This window comes from Pelodiscus sinensis, chromosome 3, assembly GCF_052426305.1.
Source record: "Pelodiscus sinensis isolate ZL-2025 chromosome 3, ASM5242630v1, whole genome shotgun sequence".
Classification (NCBI taxonomy): domain Eukaryota; kingdom Metazoa; phylum Chordata; order Testudines; family Trionychidae; genus Pelodiscus; species Pelodiscus sinensis.
Genome location: NC_143054.1, coordinates 128,792,046 through 128,815,567, shown reverse-complemented (window position 1 = coordinate 128,815,567; position 23,522 = coordinate 128,792,046). Strand labels below are relative to the sequence as shown.

The window sequence follows — 23,522 nt, the reverse complement described above, 5'->3', positions numbered from 1 at the left end:
TCATACATCTAGGAACAAAGAATACAGATTGTGTTTATAAAATGGGGGACACCGTGCTGAAGGAAGCAGAGCCTCAGAAAAGGACTGGGGGCTTATGGTACATCATTAATTGAATATGAACTTCCACTAGTGTTCTGTGACCAAAGAGGCTAATGCAGTTGGTTATTGTGATGGATTGGAGGTGTGCTAGCCAGCACCCGGTGACTAAGGGGTTAAACTCTAGTAGCTAGCAAGGATGATGGCAGGGAGCCAGAAGAACCAATGGGGATACAGTGCTGAAATCTGAATTGAATATAGATACTTAGTTTGCTCTTCTTTTGTGTCTTCTAACATAAGTTCTGGAGGAAGCAAATGCAGTCGTCAGAATTACCATGCCTATAAAAAAAAATATTGGACATGGGAGTAAACTGGACCTTGAAGTACAGATCAGCACCAATCGGGAGTAAAGGGAAAAAGTGTTTTTAGTCAAAATCAGGGTATTTTTCTTTGTTTTGGTTGTTTGGTTAAACTTCTCTATGTGAGTCTATGCCTTTTCTCCCCATTGACTATCTGAACGTATACCCAGAGATTTTCTCTGTGTTTTAATTTGTTTTACTCAGTTGCTCTTTATCAAGTATATCTTTTTGTTTAGTTAATAAAATTACCTTTTCTTAAGGCGATGATTTGATTCTTGTGTCCTGGAAGAAAACATGAGGTCTGTGTGTGTATGTGCCTGTCTAATACTGAGAGGTCAACTACCAGAGACTGCAGCTTTTCTTCTCTTTCCAAGCTCTCTTGGGACAAAAGAGCTTGAGGTACCATTGGGGAAGGAATTCAAGTGTTCCCGCCTGCTTTTTTTTCCAGGGTTAAATCACTTGATGGTGGCAGCTTTTGTTTTTTGTTTCCCCTCGTGAATCTGAGTTTTTGTAAGCAGAGCCTATAGAGGCAAGGTATTTAAGGTCTCTTGCAGGCCCTCATCTTCTGCACTTGAAGTTCCAGAGCAGGGAACAGCCCTGACAGCTATGTAGAAAGGGGGATAAGGTGGTTTTATTACCTCTGTATTTGGCACTGGTGTGACAGTTGCTGGTAGTTTTTGTCCAATTTTGACATACATACTTCATTGATATTGGAGGGTTCAGAGAAAATCCACAAGCATGATTAAAGGACTAGAAAACACGTCTTCAATGATTGAGCTCCTTCAGTCTGTTTAGATTAACAAAAGGAGGCAAAGGGGTGACGATTATAGGCTATAAGTATCTTGGGGAACATACATTTGAAAAGAGAGGGATTTTCAGTTTTGCAAACAAAAGGTACAACAGAAGGCAATGCCAATGGCTGGAACTTATAAACTAGACAAATTCAGACTGTGCATAAGATGTTTTTTTCCTCAGGATAATTAGTTGTTGTAAAAATGTATCATGGGATGTGACAGATTCTCCATCAATGGATATTTTAAAATCAAGACAGGATGTTTTTCTAAAATACATGCTCTAGTTCAAACACAAATTAATCCAGGAAAACCCTATCATCTGAGTCATACAGGAGGACAGACTAGACTATCACAATGGTCCCTTATGGCTTTATACTTTATAAGCTATCCTGGAACCAATGATAAGATTTCATTTTATTGTTCAATCACAATGGCTATGTTTACACTGGCATGATTTTCCAGAAATGCTTTTAACGGAAAAGTTTTCCGTTAAAAGCATTTTAGGAAAAGCGCGTCTAGATTGGCAGGATGCTTTTCCGGAAAAGCAATTTTTCTGGAAAAGCGTCCGTGGCCAATCTAGACGCGCTTTTCCGCAAAAAAGCCCCGAATGCCATTTTCGCGATCGGGGCTTTTTTGTGGAAAACAGAACTATGCTGTCTACACTGGCCCTTTTGGGCAAAAGTCTTTCAGAAAAAGACTTTTGCCCTAACGGGAGCAGCATAGTTTTTCCGGAAAAGCACTGATGATTTTACATTAGATCGTCAGTGCTTTTCCGGAAATTCAAGCGGCCAGTGTAGACAGCTGGCAAGATTTTCTGGAAAATCAAATGATTTTCTGGAAAAACTTGCCAGTGTAGACACAGCCTATATGCTGTAGATGTCCAAGTATTTTATGATTTTATATTTTATTAAGTTGTTTTCTGGATGAAATTTCCAGCTTTTGCTTATTTAAATCCAATCAAGACTTTGCATCATAAAGTGCTGTACTTCAAATTTTTAAGCATTAAAGAAAAAAAATTGCACTCAATAGCAATTGGTTGAACAGATATTGTAATGCTATGCTTCTGCTATAATTATCTTAAATAAATCCTTAAATGTATTCTGCCAGAAGAAGTTATTAAGCATTCTCTGCATGCTCTGGTTCTTTGGCCCTTCCTTGTTGGCATTAATATGATCACCACAGTCATGAAAACATACAGGATCTTTAGCAGTCAAAAGAGTTATACAGAGCCACTTGCTGATGCTATAACAAGCAGTGTGCCTTAGACTCTGGGCTAAACACTAACTAACCTGATCTCATATTACCATGCTTCTAAAGTAGCCTTAGAATCAGACACATAGAACCTCAAGAGGTCATCTAGTCCAATCCCCTACACATGACAGGACCAACCACCATCTAGATCAGGGGTGAACAATAATTTTCGCAGGGGCGCCACTTTAATGAATTTTGGTACATGGCCATGGGCCATGTTCATCCCAGAAGGGGTGGGGCCTGCAGTGGAAGGGGCGTGGCTGGGGATTAGACTCATTCCAGAGTTGTCTGGGGCCAGAGGCTTCGAATTAAACACACAGCAAAGGGCTCGTGGCTCCACCACTACGGCATTGCCTGGCACCCACCCAGGGTTGCTGCATCTAATTGAAGGGCTCTTGGCTCTGCCCTCTGTCTTGACTGCTAGCCATGAAGCATTGAAATAGGATTCTACTATCTGGAAATTCGGTTGCACAGGCAGCAGGATATAAAAGCAGCCAGATGCAGTCTGCAGGTCGGATCAACGTGTTAGGCAGGCCTGATCCAGCCCCTGGATTGCATTTTGCCCAGCCCGGATCTAGATCATCCCTAAAGTTTGACTAACCTGCTCTTTAATATCACCAATGATGGAGATTCCACAACCTTCCTAGGCAATTTATTCCAGTGCTTAACCACGCTGACAGGTAGGAAGTTTTCCTAATGTCCAACCTAACCCTCCCTTTGCAGCAATTTGAGCCCATTGGTTCTTGTCCTATCATCAGAGGTGAAGGAGAAAAATTATTCTCCTTTGTCCTTGTAACAACCTTTTAGATACTTGAGAACTGTTGTGTTTCCCCTCACTCTTCTCTTTTCCAAACTAAGCAAACCTGTTTTCCTCATCAGCTCAAGTAAAAGTGGAACAGATACTCTAACCCAGCAGTTTTCACACTGTGGTTGTGATCCCATTTCAGTGGAGTCATTAGGGCTAGCATTAGACTTGCTGGGACCCAGATCTGAAGCACACCACCAAATTTCATAGAATCATAGAATAATAGGACTGGAAGGGACCCTGAGAGGTCATCGAGTCCAGCCCCCCGCCCTCAAGGCAGGATCAAGCTCCGTCTACACCATCCCTGACAGATGTCTATCTAACCTGTTCTTAAATATCTCCAGAGAGGGAGATTCCACCACCTCCCTTGGCAATTTATTCCAATATTTGACCACCCTGACAGTTAGGAATTTTTTCCTAATGTCCAATCTAAACCTCCCCTGCTGCACTTTAAGCCCATTACTCCTTGTCCTGTCCTCAGAAACCAAGAGGAACAAATTTTCGCCTTCCTCCTTGTGACACCCTTTTAGATATTTGAAAACCGCTATCATGTCCCCCCTTAATCTTCTTTTTTCCAAACTAAACAAGCCCAGTTCATGAAGCCTGGCTTCATAGGTCATGTTCTCTAGACCTTTAATCATTCTTGTCGCTCTTCTCTGTACCCTTTCCAATTTCTCCACATCTTTCTTGAAATGTGGCGCCCAGAACTGGACACAGTACTCCAGCTGAGGCCTAACTAGTGCAGAGTAGAGCGGCAGAATGACTTCACGAGTTTTGCTTACAACACACCTGTTGATACAACCTAGAATCATATTTGCTTTTTTTGCAACAGCATCACACTGTTGACTCATATTCAACTTGTGGTCCACTATGACCCCTAGATCCCTTTCCGCCATGCTCCTTCCTAGACAGTCGCTTCCCATCTTGTATGTATGGAACTGATTGTTCCTTCCTAAGTGGAGCACTTTGCATTTCTCTTTATTAAACCTCATCCTGTTTACCTCTGACCATTTCTCTAACTTGCTAAGGTCATTTTGAATTATGTCCCTATCCTCCAAAGAAGTCGCAACCCCACCCAGTTTGGTATCATCTGCAAACTTAATAAGAGTACTCTCTATCCCAATATCTACATCATTGATGAAGATATTGAATAGTACGGGTCCCAAAACAGACCCTTGAGGAACTCCACTTGTTATCCCTTTCCAGCAGGATTTAGAACCGTTAACAACAACTCTCTGACTACGGTTATCCAGCCAATTATGCACCCACCTTATCGTGGCTCTATCTAAGTTATATTTGCCTAGTTTATCTATAAGAATATCATGCGAGACCGTATCAAATGCCTTACTAAAGTCTAGGTATATGACATCCACTGCTTCTCCCTTATCCACAAGGCTCGTTATCTTATCAAAGAAAGCTATCAGATTAGTTTGGCATGACTTGTTCTTCACAAACCCATGCTGGCTATTCCCTATCACTTTATTACTTTCCAAGTGTTTGCATACGATTTCCTTAATTACCTGCTCCATTATCTTCCCTGGGACAGACGTTAAACTGACCGGTCTATAATTTCCTGGGTTGTTCTTATTCCCCTTTTTATAGATGGGCACAATATTTGCCCTTTTCCAGTCTTCTGGAATCTCCCCTGTCTGCCATGATTTTTCAAAGATCATAGCTAAAGGCTCAGATACCTCCTCTATCAGCTCCTTGAGTATCCTGGGATGCATTTCATCAGGACCTGGTGACTTGCTGACATCTAACTTTCCTAAGTGATTTTTAACTTGTTCTTTGTGTATCCTATCTTCTAAACTTACCCTCTCTCTGCTTGTATTCACTACGTTAGGCACACCTCCAGACTTCTCGGTGAAGACCGAAACAAAGAAGTCATTGAGCATCTCCGCCATTTCCAAGTTCCCTGTTACTGCTTCTCCCTCCTCACTAAGCAGTGGGCCTACCCTGTCCTTGGTCTTCCTCTTGCTTTTAATGTATTTATAAAAGGTCTTCTTGTTTCCCTTTATGCCTGTAGCTAGTTTGATCTCATTTTGTGCCTTTGCCTTTCTAATCTTGCCCCTGCATTCCCGTGTTGCTTGCCTATATTCATCCTTTGTTAGTTGTCCTAGTTTCCATTTTTTATATGACTCCTTTTTTATTTTGAGATCATGCAAGATCTCCTTGTTAAGCCAAGCTGGTCTTTTGCCATATTTTCTATCTTTCCTACACAGCGGAATTGTTTGCTTTTGGGCCCTTAACAACGTCCCTTTGAAATACTTCCATCTCTCCTCAGTTGTTTTTCCCTTCAGTCTTGCTTCCCATGGGACCTTACCTACAAGTTCTCTGAGCTTATCAAAATCTGCCTTCCTGAAATCCATAACCTCAATTGTGCTGGTCTCCCTTCTACCTTTCCTTAAGATCATGAACTCTATTATTTCGTGATCACTGTCCCCTATACTGTCTTCCACTTTCAAGTTCTCAACTAGTTCCTCCCTATTTGTTAAAACCAAATCCAGAACAGCTTCTCCTCTGGTAGCTTTTTCAACCTTCTGAAACAGAAAGTTGTCTCCAATGCAGTCCAGAAACTTATTGGATAGCCTGTGCCTCGCTGTGTTAGTTTCCCAACATATGTCTGGATAGTTGAAGTCCCCCATCACCACCAAATCTTGGGCTTTGGATAGTTTTGTTAATTGTTTAAAAAAGGCCTCATCCACCTCTTCCACCTGGCTAGGTGGCCTGTAGTAGACTCCTAGCATGATATCACCCTCGTTTTTTACCCCTTTTAGCTTAACCCAGAGACTCTCTACACAGCTATCTCCTACGTTCATCTCCACTTCAGTCCAAGTGTGTACATTTTTAATATACAAGGCAACCCCTCCTCCCTTTTTTCCCTGTCTGTCCTTCCTGAGCAAGCCGTACCCTTCCATACCAATATTCCAATCATGCGTCCCATCCCACCAGGTTTCTGTAATACCAATGATATCATAGTTGTATTTATTGGTTAGCAATTCCAGTTCTTCCTGCTTATTACCCATACTTCTCGCATTTGTATATAGGCATCTAAGATACTGATTTGATCTTGCCTCCCTGTTGTGCCCTGACCCTCCTTTCTCCTTGCCATTATAGGCCGTAGTCCCGCCCATTTCCAACCCATCTCCCAGTCCCGCACATTCAGCACTTCCCTGTGGGCTTTGCTCACCTGCCCCCGACAAACCTAGTTTAAAGCCCTCCTCACAAGGTTAGCCAGTCTGTGTCCAAACAAGGCCTTCCCGCTCCTGGAAAGGTGAACTTCCATCTCCGCCAAGCAGTCCTTCCTGGAAGAGCACCCCGTGATCAAGGAAGCCGAATCCCTCCTGGCGACACCATCGTCGCAGCCAGGCATTCACCTCCAGGATGCACCTCTCTCTGCCCGGGCCCCTACCTTTGACAGGAAGGATAGAAGAAAATACCACCTGCGCTCCAAACTCCTTCACCCGTACTCCCAAAGCCCTGTAGTCACACTTGATCCGCTCAGTGTCACACCTGGCAGTATCATTTGTGCCCACGTGGATGAGTAGCATGGGGTAGTAGTCAGAGGGCCGGATAATCCTCGACAATGCCTCCGTAACATCTCGGATACGGGCCCCTGGCAGACAGCATACCTCTCGAGATGAGCTGTCAGGGCGACAGATGGGTGCCTCCGTTCCCCGCAGAAGAGAGTCTCCAACCACCACTACTCTACGTTTCCTCCTCTGTCCGGGGTGGTTGGGTGCAACCTCCACCCTCCTTCTAAGATCATGCTGTAACTTAGTTGTCAGGAGGGCGTCATAGTGCAGTGAAGTTTGAGAAACTCCACTCTAACACATGCCCACAGCTGTTCCAGCTAGCTGGGATTAAAAGCACCACTTTCCCCAAGAGAGTTTATCATCTATGCATAGGAAAATGGCCTGGGGCAACATCTGAGTGTGAGCTCAGGCTAACTCTGCACTGAAGACACAGCTATAATGAGCCAATTTTGTGAAAGACACAACAAAGATTGACAGAGATCAATAACTTGACCACTGGTTTCCTGCTATGTTATTTGAGCTTTGATAGTAACTGGAGAAGGAAACCATAAAGTATCAACATTGATCAATGAAATCTTATTTTTTTATTTTACAGCACTATATATATCAAAGTTATTTGAGAAACAACTTGTATCATAAAAGCTTGGACCTAAAGTTTCAAGGCTTTAGAGTTAACATTTCTGTAAGTGCTGCTCAGAGCTACTAAAAAGGTCTAGTAATGATTCTGTACACTTGATTCCACCACTTTAATTGACAACAAAAAATTGGTAGTAAGTGAAAGGTTTGTAAAGCTCCAGCCAGAGACAGGGCAACAGCCTAGAGGCTGGGGCTTTCCACATGAAATGGGAGTGCTGGGAATCACAGAGCTCCACACCATACCTCTTCCTGCACACTCCAGGGGGTTGGAGTTCAGCACATCTCAGCACTTTCTTTCTTGCATGAAGTTCCCCAGCAGTGGAGATCACAGGAAGAGGCACCATGCAGTTCTAGCATCCAGATTACAGCCCCTCTCCTTGCTACTGCTCCAGTGGCAGTCCCACTCCCTCCGATAGCCCACTGTCTCTTTTTCCAGCCCACTGCCTCTTACCTCCTGTGTGGCCTCCATGTGCAGGCAGCAGGTTTGCTGGATGGCAGCCCCCAAAGGAAGGTCTGAGGTAGGCGGAGCACGAGGACAGGCAAGCTTGAATGGCAGCACTCAGAGAAGGTACGTCCCGGCACATCCTTCCCTGGCTGCAGCCTCCAAACTTGCCACCAGGTGGCACCTTTCTTCCAAAAAAGGTGGCTAACAAACAGCATGCCCTGGCTGATATCCAAATCCAGTTAACAGTGATGTTAATGAGAAGGGATTGGCTCCCACTAACATGTTGCCGTTAGCTGGAAGTTATGAATTTCGGGACTTCTATTAAGTGGAATCAACTATAGTTACATAGAACAAACTACCCCTAAACAGTGAAATTTTCAGTCAATTTTCATGTAAATCAATAGATTTTTACCAGACAGTATTTGCTTCTGATGCTCCATCTAAAATGAGGAACTCTAAAGTTTGGCTAGATTACCAAAATTTGTCAGATTTTCTCCTCTTCCACCCACTATTCTCTTGATCAAGTACAAATCTGAGTGAAACAAGATTCAATTTGATGTCCATTAACTGGTTTAAGAAAAGACATCATCTTATACAAAATCATCCAAGCACCCGCAGTCAGCATGGAACAGATTGTTAGGGTAACAATACAAGTTATGTAACGATCTTCACTGTTCACTGCTTTTTATTCGTAGTTTTAATTATGACCAGGAAGATCTAGCTGTATGACAGCTACATATAATCAGCAGCTGACAATTTATTAATTGAATAATTCTAAGTGTAATGCCCCTTATTATCTTCCAAAATGATTTTATAAACGAAGAGAGATCTGCACAACTAACACACCATGCAGTCTGTGTGAGTTCTTTAAAGTTTTCTCCTTTTCAAGTGAAACAGTTTAAGTACTGTAATTTGTTTCATTTTGGCTTTTCCAGAGGAAGGAGCAGGCACTAAAACTCTATGCTACATGAACTGCTCTCACTTGGTTTCAAATAAGCAGAGAGCTGCAGATAATGAAGAGATATCAGACCAATCTCAGCAAGAAGGTGTTCTTCACCTCTGGCTCTCTCAGTACAGGAAAAAAGAACAAATCAATATCCCTTTCTTGAAACAGTAAATCCTCAAAGCCTAGTTTTAGGACTTCTATTTAAATTCTCATCCAGCAAAAGCTTTTACTGTTCCAGACAGGACACTAATGTGCTACTGGTTTCAAACAGGTTTAAAAAAATGCAGTGGTATCTCCTTGAAAATGAATTTGCCCACCACCTTGCAATGGCAGAGCAATAAAGGCTAAAATAAAGAGATACACCCTCTAGAGAGCCCTGCACACAGCAATTACCTTTGATAGCTCACATTTGCCAAGCGTACAGTAAATAGAGAACTGACCAACAATGAAAAGGTTGTCAAAAAGCATGAAGTTCTTTAACGGCTGGTACATATCCAATTCCCACATTTAGTATTTTACATGATAGCGAACATAAAATAGTCTAAGAATATATAATGCATCATAAGGGTGAGTTGCCCTTTTAGGAAAGGCTGCTGCTGATTTTTGTGTGCCACAAGAAATCAGGAAATCAAGGCTGAGCCAAAGTATAGTGTGGAGGTAGAAGAACTGCTTAGCACACTACTCTGGTCTTCCTTCAGCAAAGCACTTAAGCATGTTATGCAATGGTAAATTAGAGTAAAGATTTTTGGAGAAAAACACTTTAGTCCCTCCCATTATTTTTTGCACTTCTGCCACTCATCTATACAAGACAAATATTAGGTTTTATTTCAATCTGTAGAGCCAAAGCTAAAGGGGAAGGAATGACATACCGTAAGTTAGGAAATGTCTATAACCCTGGAGAGGAGGAGGGGAAAGAAAATGAATGGTAATTTGAGATCACCCCTAATCAATAAATTCATCTGTCATTAGATAGGGAAGAGAATGTGTCAAAGTAAGTTGTGAGGGCTTGGTTTTACAAGAAACTTCTAGATTGTAAGTGGACTGCATAACTGATAGTAATGTATATAAATATAAATTCATCAGGGGCAGAATTCATCAAGTCATTTCTCATCCAAAGTGTAGCAAGAAAGCTGCAGCTCAGGACAGCTAACTGCTGCTTATGCTTTGTTAAAGAATGTTAATTTTGACTCAGCCTACCAGAAGTCAGAGGAAGTGGTAGGAAACAAGAAAATTGACGGCTGAGCCATGGACCTGCTGCTTTTATAAATAGCTACATGCCATTCTTGATGGAGACTTCGAGGAGCCCAAGTCACAGGTTCCTGCTGTTAACCACAAGGAGGAGGTGGTGGTGGATGAGGAACAGGAGTATAGGCAAGAAGGAATCCAGCTGTGCTCTGCAACCAGACCTGTTTTAAATGCTATCGCAGTCCTGCCAATGTAAGGGAAGGAACCTTGGGTAACGGTGTAGATACATTTTCAATTACAGGAATGGCACCCCCAAAGCAGCAGGAGACATCTTTTGATTGATTTAATTAATGTACTCATGACAGAAGAGTGACATAAGCAAGAGAGGTAGAATTGCTCTGCTTTTCATTCCCACCTAAAGCAAGGCAGGGTGCCGTGCAAAGCAGTTTGTTTACACACAGAGGGATGTCCCTTGAATTCTCCCAAGAGAGCTCCATGAAACATTCACAATTACTCTGGAGGGCTGCCTTATTTTTTTCCTCCGTTGTAGGACACTTTCCCAGGCCATTCAGTGACGACTTCAGCAGGCACAATTATAATGCACAGGCTAGCAATATATGAATCCAGGTGGCTTCAGGACACCAGCAGCAGCTGTGCTTGCTCTGCATGTGTTATCTTCAAGAGTGCAAAATCAGCTAAAATCACTCTGCCTGTGGAAAATGGCACTAGTATTCAGTGCCAATTACTATTAGGATCATGCAATCCAGCAATTTCCTCATTTCCCTATCTTCTGCTGGGCCATGCTCACACTGGCTCATGCTGTGCCTGGCACAGTGCACAGGCCATTCTAGGCAGAAGTGAGATTGTAGTTTTAAATCTTTAGTGGAGCGAGTGCAGCATTTTAAGTTTGTAGTGAATATGCTGACAACCGTACCTCTGTGCTTCATCTTCAGCTGTGTTACTGTAGCCTCCAGGGCCTCTACATCCATGGAACACCTGAGCCAGTAAGGAGACAGGAAAAGGCACCACATGACTGCCCCCCAACTCAGGAAAGACAATCCCCCTCCACTCAAGGCCCTGCCAACTTGCACCTTTGCTCTGCCCCACCTCTTCCCCCAACCAAAGTGGTCCAGGGGACTAGCAGAGCCAGTGCCAGCAGTAGGAGTCCACCCTCCCCTCTCCCACTCACTAGCAGTGGTGAGGGGAAACAGATGAATATGGCCCCAGCTTGCTATGCTCCTCCAACCATGTCACTTCAATTCCAATGAGAGAAGAGCAAGCTGGGCCACATAGCTGAGGGGGAAGCAGAGCAGCCAGTGAATACAGGGAGCGATGGACCCTTGCTGCGGGCACCAGGACCATCCCCACACTAGTTCCCTGGCTAGCCCCATGACCCACCCACAGCATTTGAGGGCATGTGACCCCTCATACTTCCCTACATGCATCATCCCTGAGATTCAGGATAACATGTTCAATGAGCTCTGCATGACTGCGTTGCATGGGATGCAAGCACAGGGCTTGGATGATGAATGCTAAGGCAGCCTGCAGAAGGAAAAAGTGGACAGGAGAAAGGCCTGGGAGTCCCAGCAGGAAGAGACAGAAATGAACCAGGGCATAATAGAGCATCTCAGGAGCAAACAGATGCTATAAACTCTGGCGGCTTTTCAAGTCCAACAAGCCTAGTCTTGCTTCCTTCTGCAGCCCAATGAGAACTGAATCAGAACTATTCCCTCTCCCATTTCGCTTGGCATTACGTGACATTGCATTGCAATTATCAGGGGGCCTTTAAAGACAAATTACAGGTTCACATGAACTGCAGCTTCCATAAGGCAGCCTGTGTTTGTGTATCCGAAAGACATATCCTCTCCCTTTCATAAGTTTTTAATTTATTAACTTTTAAATGTATTTGTTTTAAATTTGTCCATTTCTTTTCTTTCAGCCTCCCTGGTCTGCCTTTCCTCCCTTTTTTCAGTCTGGACCAAGGAATGTTGTAAAACATCTTTCACTAGGTTCTCTCTGGTTCCATTTGGTCTTTTCCTGAGTTGACGGAGCCGGTTAGCGAGGAAGCATGTCTACCTTCCCAAGTCCTGGTCTGAAAAAGTAACCATTACAATAGAGTGACTGTATTATTCCTGATAAAGATAGTGAAATATTTCAAAGATGCACTTCTCTGAACACAACCAGCCACTTTCTCTATCACAAATCTCTCCAGATATTCTGAATACGGTGAGTTTTAAAGGTAAGGGGGGGGGAAAGAAGGGGCAAGGAGGCTTGTGCACGAGGGCATAAGAAAGTACAGTCCTCACTTCTGTATCAGATGTAGCTGGAAACAGTTCTAATAATCTCCCACTTTTGCACAGGCTGCCATAACTGCGGCCGATATCTTCCACAAACCCAGGCTCTGCTTCTGGATATAAGCAGGGGCTGCCCTGCTGCTTATGCAGCCAAATTCTGTGCCACGTTGGTACAGCAGCACAGATTGAGGAATGGTTCGAGTGTGTTTCCCTAACCCTGTGGTACAACACAACACAACAGCCCTGCCATGGAATCCCTTAATTTTTCTCAAGGATCTCAGGAAAAGCTTCTTACTGCAAAATTCTATTAATCAGCCACCATTTGTCCTGCGCAATCTCCCCTTGCCCTGCTGCAACAGAGCAACTTACCCTGTATCTCTTTTCTTGCTTCACGGTCCACATCCAGCTGCTGCTGAGACTCAACATGAGACCTGGGACCAGTTCCTGGCTGCCTACTGCACTGGATGAGCCCCTACCTCTTCATCAAGAGCTTCTTTCTCCAGGTCAAGTCCTGTTTCTGACAACTTTGTACCATGGGAAGTATCCAGAGTCCCCATCCAGGATTGGGTCCAGTTTTTTATAAAATAGCAGGTCTTGGATGCAGCACCCGATGAGCTGTTTGCTTCCTTCACCTTATGGAACAACTGCCAGAGTTCCTTTATCTTTGCTCTGCATTGCAGGGTGTCACAATCATACTCCTTTTCACCTAGGGCTCAAGAAATGTGGCTCTACATGTCCCAGTTCTTACAGGTCACTCATGTTTGCAATTGCACAGTTTCTTCACTCCACCCACTGATGAGATCCAAGAGCTGTGTGGTGTTCCAAGCAGGAGAGTGTCTTGAGCGATAGCCACCCGATACCCTGAGAAGATACCATGAGCTCCATGCTGAGCTAGCCAGCAGGAAAAAGATTTTTAAGTTCCCAGGACTTACAGCAGAGAAACATTTCTGTTTACCTGGCAGCAGAGTTCAATGCACTGGCCAGAGTGGCTAATTGGGCACTGTAGGAAACATCCGGAGTTCAATCAACTTAAAGAAAAGCACCTCCTGTAGTACACTCTACATGGTTATCTATAGTAAATAGAGGGAAAGGGGCAAAAGTCTGTTGGAGGTAGAAGGTTTTTTTGGTCAAAACTGAAATTGTGCCTTTTGTTGTGTTGCAATGTGAATGCTCTCCAGGTTGTGTTGCCAAAAAAGGAGTTTTTAGTGACAAGAATGTGCTACAAGACATGCCCTGGCTCATTAAAATCATCTCTCAAAGGCTAAGAGATGCACAGCTGAGAGTGAAGCTCTTCTAAGAGCCCCTTACCGGGCTGTACAAATTCTGCTAATAGCCACTTCAACTCTGCCCTCCACTCCCACAGAAATTTCTCCCCATCACTTTCACATACAGCATGCAGAACAGATCTGTAGTTCTACCATTAGGATATTTCTCAGCAATTCCTCATCTTGCAATGTCAGCAACTCTCCAAATCATTAAAAGCACCTTCAACTCAGCACCTGCCGAGCCAACAGTTGAACAATTCTTTGGTGCTGTTGAAAGTGACAGTGTATTGCTACTGGGGCTGTGATAGTTGTAAATGGCTAACCAATGAGCCTGGGCCTATCTGTTAGCCTTCACTGATACATACAGTCACCTCCCTCACTGCTGCCTCTGTATCAGAGGCAGCGATGAATGTGGGAAGCCAGCTTTCAGGCCCAAACCTTCCGATCAAACAACTTAACGCTCGTTTCTTGGGCCCAGAAGCACCGCTCCATCTGTGGCTACTCCAGGAATGCTAATAACTTTGAACTGGCTTTCACTATGTCGTATAGCAACCTGTCCCAGGAATTTTCGTTCTCCACTGATGTGGCTCTGCACATATCCCAGGACCGTGTACCCTGTAATTGCAATGCTTGTGAGAACAAGGGACAGCTCTGTAGGCATCTATCAGACATGGTGGACGAGCAGGAGGGTGTGTAGTATTAAAAAAGGCACAAGAGTTATAGGAAACAGCTAATATGGGGTGGAGTAAATTGCAAACTGGAAAGTTGACCAATACTCCTAGTCACCTTGTGACTTAAAGCCCGTAACTCATTGCTAAAACTTCTCAAAAGATGTTCACCATCCAGTGCAACTACAGAGGGATAGCTACATTGCTCTCTATAGCAATACAAGCCCCTCCACGCAAGTATGTGCACTACCTACCAAGGTAACCCCCACCTGCACCTCTCCCCTAACCCTGCCAGAGGTAGGGGCTTCATCAGCCAAGACATTGGAGCAGCATCTCTCCAGATGGCCCCCTGCCCATGGCAGGTGGAAAACTGCTCCAGCACCACTGGTTAAGCTTAATCTGTAAGCCTCACCCATTAAGCATGAGGTTTACTAGTTAAACCTTCCCGTCCCTACTTTGTACTGGTGATGGAATCTCTTAAAGATACCTACATGAGACTGCATCAAGTAATTGGGACTTCAGCAGTGTAGCATTAGGCCAGAGTGTTAATTCACTTGGCTGGACAGTGACTGCGCCTTTATTGCCAAGATAATGGTATGAATTATTCAGATTAAAAAACCCTCAAGATTTGAAATCCATTTGGCAACACTGATTTTCCTTTTATACCATCATTCCTCACACCTGGATGTACAGCAGTACAGAAAGTCATGAACCATTTTGGAGTCTTCTCTCCTTCCATTCCACTTTTGTTAAAACATTTGTTATTTTAAGAAGGATAAGGAATAGGTTGTAAAAGTGTTAAATATCCATGTTTTAAAAAAATGCCAAAAGCTTCTAAGAAGAAATTGAATTTAATATGGAGACGTAGCCAAACGCATCTCAAATTAAAGTCTGCAACATGCTCCAAAGACACAAACTATGTAACTAAAACAAACACCACTGATTGTGCAGAGGAGATTACAACTGAAATATTCACAGGAAAAAAGGTAAAAATTGTTAATTTTGGTTAACAGATCTATGCAAGTTTATTTTTGTGCAGTATTTTGTAAGCAGTTGTAATTAAAACTGTAGAGAATTTGATGCAAATAAATACTCCACAATTACTTAATATAGTAGTTTCTATAATGCAACAGTAATAGTAACTAATTTTAAACATTTTTATGTTTGACAATTTTGTAAGGAAGTCTAGGTTAAATTTTAAAGCCAGCATTTATCTCCCCAAACCACAAATCAAATCATTTATTGGTCAATTTTCATTTTCTTTGAACATTTTGCTTAAATGCTCAACTAGTGTTACAAGTTCAGGGTTTCCCCCCAGAGATTCAATCTGTTCATATGCTTCACGTTCAAGCTCTTTCAGAGTTTGTCGAGTGTACTCGAAGGAACCTACATTTTCAAGGTAATGTACACAGTATTTTTTAATGTCTACATTTTCTGTCCTTTGACGCAAAATATTCTGTACCTGAGTGCTTTCAGGCTGTGACCAAATAGCATGAATAGTCGGGAATGAGAACTTGCCCTCAGTTAAATCTTCACAAAAACTCTTGTTCTCACTATATTCTTTGGAGTGTAAGTTAGCATAGTCATCTCTTATTTGGAAGAAGAGCCCAAGTGTATTAAGGAGTGGTTTCAAGTCTCTTTTATAATTGGAGAACAACTGCATGAGGCCCACAGCTAATCCGAAGAGACCACCTGTCTTTTGCAGTACCATGGCTTTATACTCTGCTTCTGTAGGACACGTGTATGTATCTCTCCAATAAATATCCAAGCCTTGGCCCTGATGGAGTTCCAGCAGCTGACGAGTGAACACTTTCACAGCATCTGGGTGATCAAGTGTTAAAACCTTTTGTAGCCCAAGGAAATACACATAATTAGCAGAATTTATTACGGATGGAATTCCATAGATGCTATGAGCCACTGGAAAGCCCCGTCGTAGCTTTGAGTTATCTTCAATGTCATCTATGAGTAAGCTCGCATTATGCAACATCTCTGTCACTTCAATAATAACCTAATATAAAGAAGAGAAGAGTAATTAAGTCTTGCATTGTAAAATAAGTTTTAAATTTGTGGAATATTTTGCATTTAGACATCATTAACTAGACTTCCGCTTAATTTTGCTTAGTCCATCTCCTCCCTCTGTTGAAAGGTGCTCCCTAGGGCTTTGTTATTGGCCTTCTGCACAAAAATTAGTCTCTTAAATGTGGGTGACCAGAACTGAACTCTGTATTCTAAATTAAATCCTACCACTGATTTGTACAATGGGATTGAGGAAGGCACTTTTTTTTTTTTGCAGCCACACCACACTGTAGCTCCCTTCTGAGAGAATGACCAACACAATCAGCTCCTCTTCTTTTGCTTTTCAACTGACATGTCTTCAGACTATAGCAGAAATTAGACCTTAAATTCATGACCTACAATTTTGTACTATTGAATTTCATCCCATTTGTTACTACTCTTGAAGAGAATTAATATTTCCTTATATTACACTCATCTTCCTTCATATTGATGAGGCCTCCCAACTTTGTATTAGCAAGTTTCATTAGTACACTCCATCCCCTCATGTCAAAGATAAGGATTATAAACAATCACTGAAGAAATCTCACTAGTAACCTCCCTACAGAACAATAATTCACCCTTCACTACTGTGTTGTCTTCTCTTCAGCTAGGCCAGGGAGAAGTGTGGTTCCAAGATGAGATTTTTTTTTTGGAAGCAGATAGTTACTGACAGATAGAAAAGCTAGTTTAAATGGCAGAAAATGTAAAGACCACAAACTAGCATTGAGATTGTATTAATCAGATGAAATTCATTAGATGGGACATGACCTGTGAGCAACTAGAACAACTATTTTATGAGAAAAGGCTATGGACGTGTCTTGACTATTTGGTGAATTGATGCTGCAGTGACTGAGCTACCCACAGTCAATTTATTGTATCTGTTAAATGCAATAAATTGACTTCCAAGTGCTCTCCTGTGAACTCCAGTATTCCACCAGGATGAGAAGGGTATGGGGGGAAAAAAGCTCCTGCCTACCTTATTGTATGGAAGAAACTGCAGTAAGTATGTCAACGGCAGCTATGCTATTCGTGCATCTAAAGTTGCATAGCTTAGAGTGATGGGATGGGAGGGGGGTGCGTGCGTGCATCTTGTAGACTAGGCCTAAGAATTTGGCTTTAGTCTAGCCAAAAAAAGTCAAAAGGGGGGGGGCGCGGAGGGGGAAGATATGAATTGCTCTAAATATATCAGAAGGTAGACACAAGGGAAAGTGATGAGCTATTTAAGCTCAAATTATAGTGCTAAAAGAACAAATGGGTTCAAACTGGCCATTAATAAATTTAGGCTGGAAATGATCAGGTTTAACCATAAGAGTTGTTTCTGAAACAACCTCCCAATAGGATTTTGGGGGCAAACAACCTAATTAGTTAAGCTTAACAAATGTATGAGTGGGATTGTATAACAGGAATGTTGTGGGAGGGAGGAGGGGTGTTGGAGCCAAGGCTCACCTATCCTGAGATCCCCTTCCACTGTACGTCTTATGTTCCTAAAAGTTCATACTTCAGGCCTTCAACTGGTCACTTGCAGACGTCAAAAAGGGCTATTCTCCCCCAACCATGGGTTGTTTTTTGGCATCTCCTTCCTCTGAAGCATCCACACAGATGGATGCAGCTGGACCTGCTCCACCCTGTCTTGTGTCTTAAGTGCTTTGAGATGGTACTAAGAAGGTACTGAGAATTCTCTCAGGTTCTCTGATGCTCAGAATCTGACTGCCACATGTGAGGTTGGGAAGGAATTGTCCTCCAAGTCTAATTCACAGTGATGTGGGAGGTTATCATCTCTGCAGCTTGGTGTATGTCATCTATGAAAATCATCCGGTTACCTTCAACAAAATTCCCTGCCATTGCATAGACTGTAGCCATGGGTACACCTCCATCTCTCCAATCCTTTTCCTGTGCACACAACAACAACGTCCTGAGGCCTAATTTCAACTGTTGAGTTTAGAGTGTGGGTGGCTGAAGGGTACTGGTGGCCTATAACATACATGAATTCAGGTTATATAGTTTGATGGTCTCTTCTGCACTCGGAATGAACACCATTAAAAATGAAAAAAAGTAATCACAAAATAAAGAGTACACTTGAGAGAGCAAATCTGAAGGTAGGCAGATACATAGTTCAAGTCACCCAAACAAGCTTTACTTTGCCTCTAAAGTGCTACCATCACAAAAATCAGAAACAGACACCTTTATCAACATATGGCACAGCAATGTCAACACTGAAGTACTGGAGTGTGATCACTAATTACATCAATGTATGGATTAGATGGATAATTTCTGATAGTCTTAAGAATTGGAGTATTTATCTTTTCACATAATATTGGGTGAAAAGAATATTTTGTACCTTAGATATAGGTAATTTAAGAAAAAGTGAACTACGGGCTAGATTTTTGGAGAGTGTATTTGACTTGAAAGAGCCACACGGCTGGGACATACAGCCAGACACCATGGGGGTCCTGACAGAAGTGAAACTTGCCATAAGCTGAGCATTAGATGGAAGATTCTAGTCAATGTTTCAGACTAGGGCAGGGGTGGCCAACCTGCAGCTCTCAAGTTGCATTCGGCTCTTTGGTTAAAGAAATGCAGCTCTTGTTCTGCGTGCATGCCCCAGCACCTCCTCACGGCTCGCTGCTCTGCACGGGCGCCCCAGCGCCTGCTCACGGCCGGCTGCTCTGTGCGCGTGCCTGGAGGGAGAAGCACATGGTGGTGGCTCCGGGACTCAGGCATTGGGGTACAGCAGGGGGTTTGGAGGTGCTTGGCTCTGGGGGAGAGGAGGGAGACTGGGTTAAAGCAGAGGGGATGAAACACCTTGAACTCAAAGTCTTCATGGAAGCAGAATAAGGCAACACAGATGTCATTTAAATTCGGGGGGGGGGGGGGGGGAGGGAGGGAGGGGAACACACCAAGAAAGAAATCGGCATGTACCTGGTTTACACTGTTTCTCTAAAGAAAATTCCAAGGCTACTGTTTGCTAGACTAAAGCAATTATTCTGAGATATGAGTGTCTCCCGTCTTGTTTTTTAATCTCTCATATTTGCAGTCTGGGACACCTGACTTTTTACAATGATAAAAGCCATAATTTTCATACTTTTTTTTTTTTTTTTTTTAAAAGAAGAAACCAAACCAGAGATCAACAAGTTGGAGTGAAATAGGCACTTCAAATAGTGCTAATTTACTCCCCAGTTCAGTTTAAATTAAAAAACCTCACAGGACATAATAGGGCAGTAGTATTAAGTTTAATACACATGGAGGGGACTTTTTTTTTTTTTTTAAGTGTGAGACTATTACTGTATTCTTAAAGGTTTTTTTTATTTTGATGTTTGGTCCTTATCAAGTTCTGAAGATCAATGGATTGGCTGTGAATTTTTTAAGTGACTCAAGACTTGATTGGTTTTGGTTCAAAATGTCCTGTAAAGTTATTTATATCACTAGATTGTGTACTATATCTAGCTATACAAAAATATACATACAATACGTGGCTCTTGACACTATCCACTGCTGTTTTGGCTCTTCATCTCTAAGGTATCTAAATACATGGCTCCGTCGATGAAGCCATGTAGATTAGGCTGATCGGCAGAGGGAAATGAAGCCGCGATTTAAATAATTGCAGCTTCATTTAAATTTAAATGGCTGCCGCGCTCTGCCAAACAGCTGATCATCAGCTGGTCGTCAGCAGATCAGGGCAGTCTGGACATACCACTGTCGACTAGGAAGCCTTTGTCGACCGGCGCAGGTAAACCTCGTTTCAGGAGGCATACCTGTGCCAGTCGACAAAGGCTTCCTTGTCGACAGCAGCACATCCAGACTGCCCCATCTACCGACGACCAACTGACCATCAGCTGGTCAGCAGAGCGCGGCAGCCATTTAAATTTAAATGAAGCTGCAATTATTTAAATCACGGCTTCATTTCCCTCTGCCGATCAGCCTAATCTACATGGCTCCATCGACAGAGCCATGTAGTTTAGACACACCCTAACTGGCTGGCCACCCTTGGACTAGGGCGCACTGGTGACTATCTGCCTCTGCATTCCAAGGCAACATGAACATGTAAAAGCTTGTTCAAAACTGGCAGAGAAAAAGCTACTGAATAGTTATTGAAGATTTCATACAGCTGGTGGCTTGTGATTTTGACATGGGAAGTGTCAAGCAATAAGTGATCCTTTCAACCCACTGTGGAAAACATGCAAGCATCAGTGTTACTGGTTTGTTTTACAGACAGGTCACCAAAGGCTCTGCATTAAGAGACTGAAAATAGGATGCAATGACAGCATTCAATTACAACCTTTAAGAGCAACAGGTTAAATATACATTTTGGAGAACCACATTACACAAAAACAAGTAACATTGAGCAATGTTAATAAGCAGATATTTTCTTCATATTAATATTGAATTCGCAAGGCTTCAAGCCACAGGAAAATGCTTTCCAACAAGCTAAACCACCTTCAGCAAAAAGGAAGAGTTTGGGATTAGTCCCGTGGTGTCCAACACATTAGCCCAGTGCTCTCCAACCTTTTTACACCCAAGATCACTTTTTAAAATCTCAGAATGGGCCAAGATCTACCGCCCCGCCCCTTCCTTGAAGCTCCACCCTCTCTATTCTCCTCCTGTCCATCACTTGCTATCCCCAGCCCTTACTTACACACTGATAAACAGTTTATTTTTAAATTATGCGACACATTCAATTAAAATCACGTGTTTATACAGTAAACTTCCGATAATCCAGCACCTTTAGGACCCAGGGGGTGCCGGATTATCAGATATGCCGGACTATCAGAAGGGGGGGCTATGAGGGGTCTGGGGTGGGGGTAAGCTACCCTAGACCCCCTCATAGCCCTCCCTTCTGATAGTCCAGCTCTGCCCCAGGAGTCCCCGATTCAGCAGCAGCTGAATCGGGGACGCCTGCAGCAGAGCAGCTGGGGTGCTGCTGGGTTGGTCCGGTAGAGCCGACCCTTGGCACCGTGAGACCAACCCGTCAGCACCCCAGCTGCTCTGCCCCAGGTGTACCCAAGTCAGCTGCTGCTGAAACTTATCAACAGTGGATTCCAGGAAGCTGGGGCAGAGCAGCTCTGTCTCAGGCTTCCTGGAGTCAGCCGCTGGTCAATTTCAGCAGCAGCTGAATCAGGGACAGCTGGGGTGCTTCTGGGTTTGTCCCGCAGCCCCGAGGGGCAGCGCTACTGGACCTACCCAGCAGCACTCCAGCTGTTCTGCCCCCTGCTTCCCAGATTCAGCGCTGGTCAGTTTTAGCAGCGGCTGAATTGGGGAAGCTGGGGCCAGAGCAGCTCCAATGATCCGGCTGCCCGGAGCACTTCTGGGTTCCTGATGGTGCTGGACCATCAGGAGTGCTGGACCGTCAGATGCCGGACCATCGGAGTTTTACTGTAGTTATGAAATAAATGGTCTGTTTTTTATTCATGCTATTTAAATCTAAAATGGAGCATTTATAATTATACATTTTGTGGGAACAGAGTACTGCAGCTGGGGGCAGGGGAGAGGGAACAGGGTGCTGGGAGGACAGAGGACAGGGTTTGGGGAGTAGGGACAGTTCTGTAGCTGGGGACAGGGGAGTGGGGACAGAGTTCAGAGAGTGGGGACAGTTCTGTGGCTGGGGACAGAGGCGTGGGGACAGGGTTCTGTAGTTGGGGAAGGGGAAGTGGGGACTGCATTCTGTGGCAAGGGACAGGGGAGTGGGGACAGAGTCCCCTGTATCTCCCTCCTCCCAGCATTCTCCCCCCCCCCCCCCCGGGAAAACCAGCGGGCGCCTGCCCCGGGGGCCAACTCCCCCACCCGCGCAGGGAAGCCCCATGGGCACTTGTCCCCACGCCAACCCCCTCCGCACCGGGAAGCCCTGCGCGAACGCCTGCCCCAGGGCCAACTCCCCCCTTCTCCCGCGCGCGCCAGGAAACCCCCTGCATGCTTCCAGCAGGGCTGACTCACCCCTCCTGTGCGGTGCAGGGGGCCAGCCGAGCGGCTAGCGCACTTCTGAAATTGCCAGAAGTGGCACTAAGCTGTGGGACTTCTGAAGCCGACATTACCTCTTGAGGTAAGTAGTGGAGCTTCTGGGGGGTGGGAAGGAAATGGGGGCGGGGCGGACAGGACACCACGCGAGAGACTGGTCGAGGCCTCGAGATCGACCAGTAGCTCGCGATCGACCTGTTGGTGACCACGGCATTAGCCTCTAGCCCCATGTGGCTATTTGGCCTATTGAGTGTGGCTAGTTTGCTACAGAAGTGGTTGGACACCACGGGATTAGTCAGTATTCAAAGCTATCAAAGGGACTCAGTCATCTGCACCTCAATTTTTTTAAGCCTCCCCCCTTTAAGGAAAAAGAAAAGAATGATTGGTACCTGTATTTTATCTTCTGGAACATTCAGCCAGTGATTAAAGGCCTGTGACAGTTTGGTTCTCACTTGCTTACCTATAAAAAAAATTAAATATTGATGAAGGAAGTTCCATCAGATCTAATACACAAAGTATTAGAACCCCCGTTCCATGCCTTTATTTCTGACTACTGCTATAAGAACCATGGGTACAAGAAGAATGAAGCTGATTAAGTGTTCCCAACAAGTTTGTCTTAAGAGGACAGAAGTACTGTGGGAAGTGGGAAAAAAGTAGACTACTTCCATGAAACAAACATCTTGTGCAGTCATATCTGAGGCTACATAGAAACAATGCTACACTACATACTGCTATAAATTATAGTTAGACATTGCTGCAATTAAATTGGTGAAATGATTTAGTTGACCATGGTGGATGCAATTTGTAGCTGAAATCAGTCAGCAACTGACAAATTTTATACATCTAAGTTGGTCAACATTAAGGATTTTTTCAGATACATAACAAGAGTTATAAAGCAAGGTTTCAGAGACAGATCATTTAATTATCATATTTGCTAGTGCACTGAAGGGATGATAAATAAAGCATGACATCATTTGCAGATGGCCCTCATACAATAAACTGGTCTTACTTTTCCCTGGCTAACTGCCATCATAACAGTCTTTATTCCAGCCAGGACAACAAAATGGAGTATTGTCTTATTTCTGTTTGTCTGCGCATTGGAAATCCACTAACTAATTCAATAAGGTTTATTGGCACCAGAAAGATGAGCAACTGGGTAGCAGAAGTTTTCTGATGGAGCCAATACCAAAGAGATCTTAATGCACATTTTGAACAGATGGAGAGAAATTTCCAAGTTTAGACAAAACAGAGCAAGCAATCACCTGTTTCTAAGATGAGACAGATTTAGAGTTCAAATT

The 23,522-nt window shown here is 43.7% G+C and overlaps 1 protein-coding gene across 9 annotated transcripts in view; it reads right to left on the bottom strand.

Annotated features, from left to right (window-relative positions):
• Window positions 1-15,052: 15,052 nt before the first annotated feature.
• The window catches only part of GGPS1 (geranylgeranyl diphosphate synthase 1), a 38,275-nt gene continuing 29,805 nt past the window's right edge, over window positions 15,053-23,522 (bottom strand). For all 9 annotated transcript variants that reach the window (XM_075924774.2, XM_075924773.2, XM_006122054.5 and 6 more), the window contains 2 exons: window positions 22,614-22,684; window positions 15,053-16,228 (listed from right to left, as the gene is read on the bottom strand). In XM_075924774.2, coding sequence (XP_075780889.1) covers window positions 15,467-16,228; window positions 22,614-22,684 — 833 coding nt within the window. In that variant the 3' untranslated portion in view covers window positions 15,053-15,466. The remainder of the gene's footprint in view (window positions 16,229-22,613; window positions 22,685-23,522) is intronic.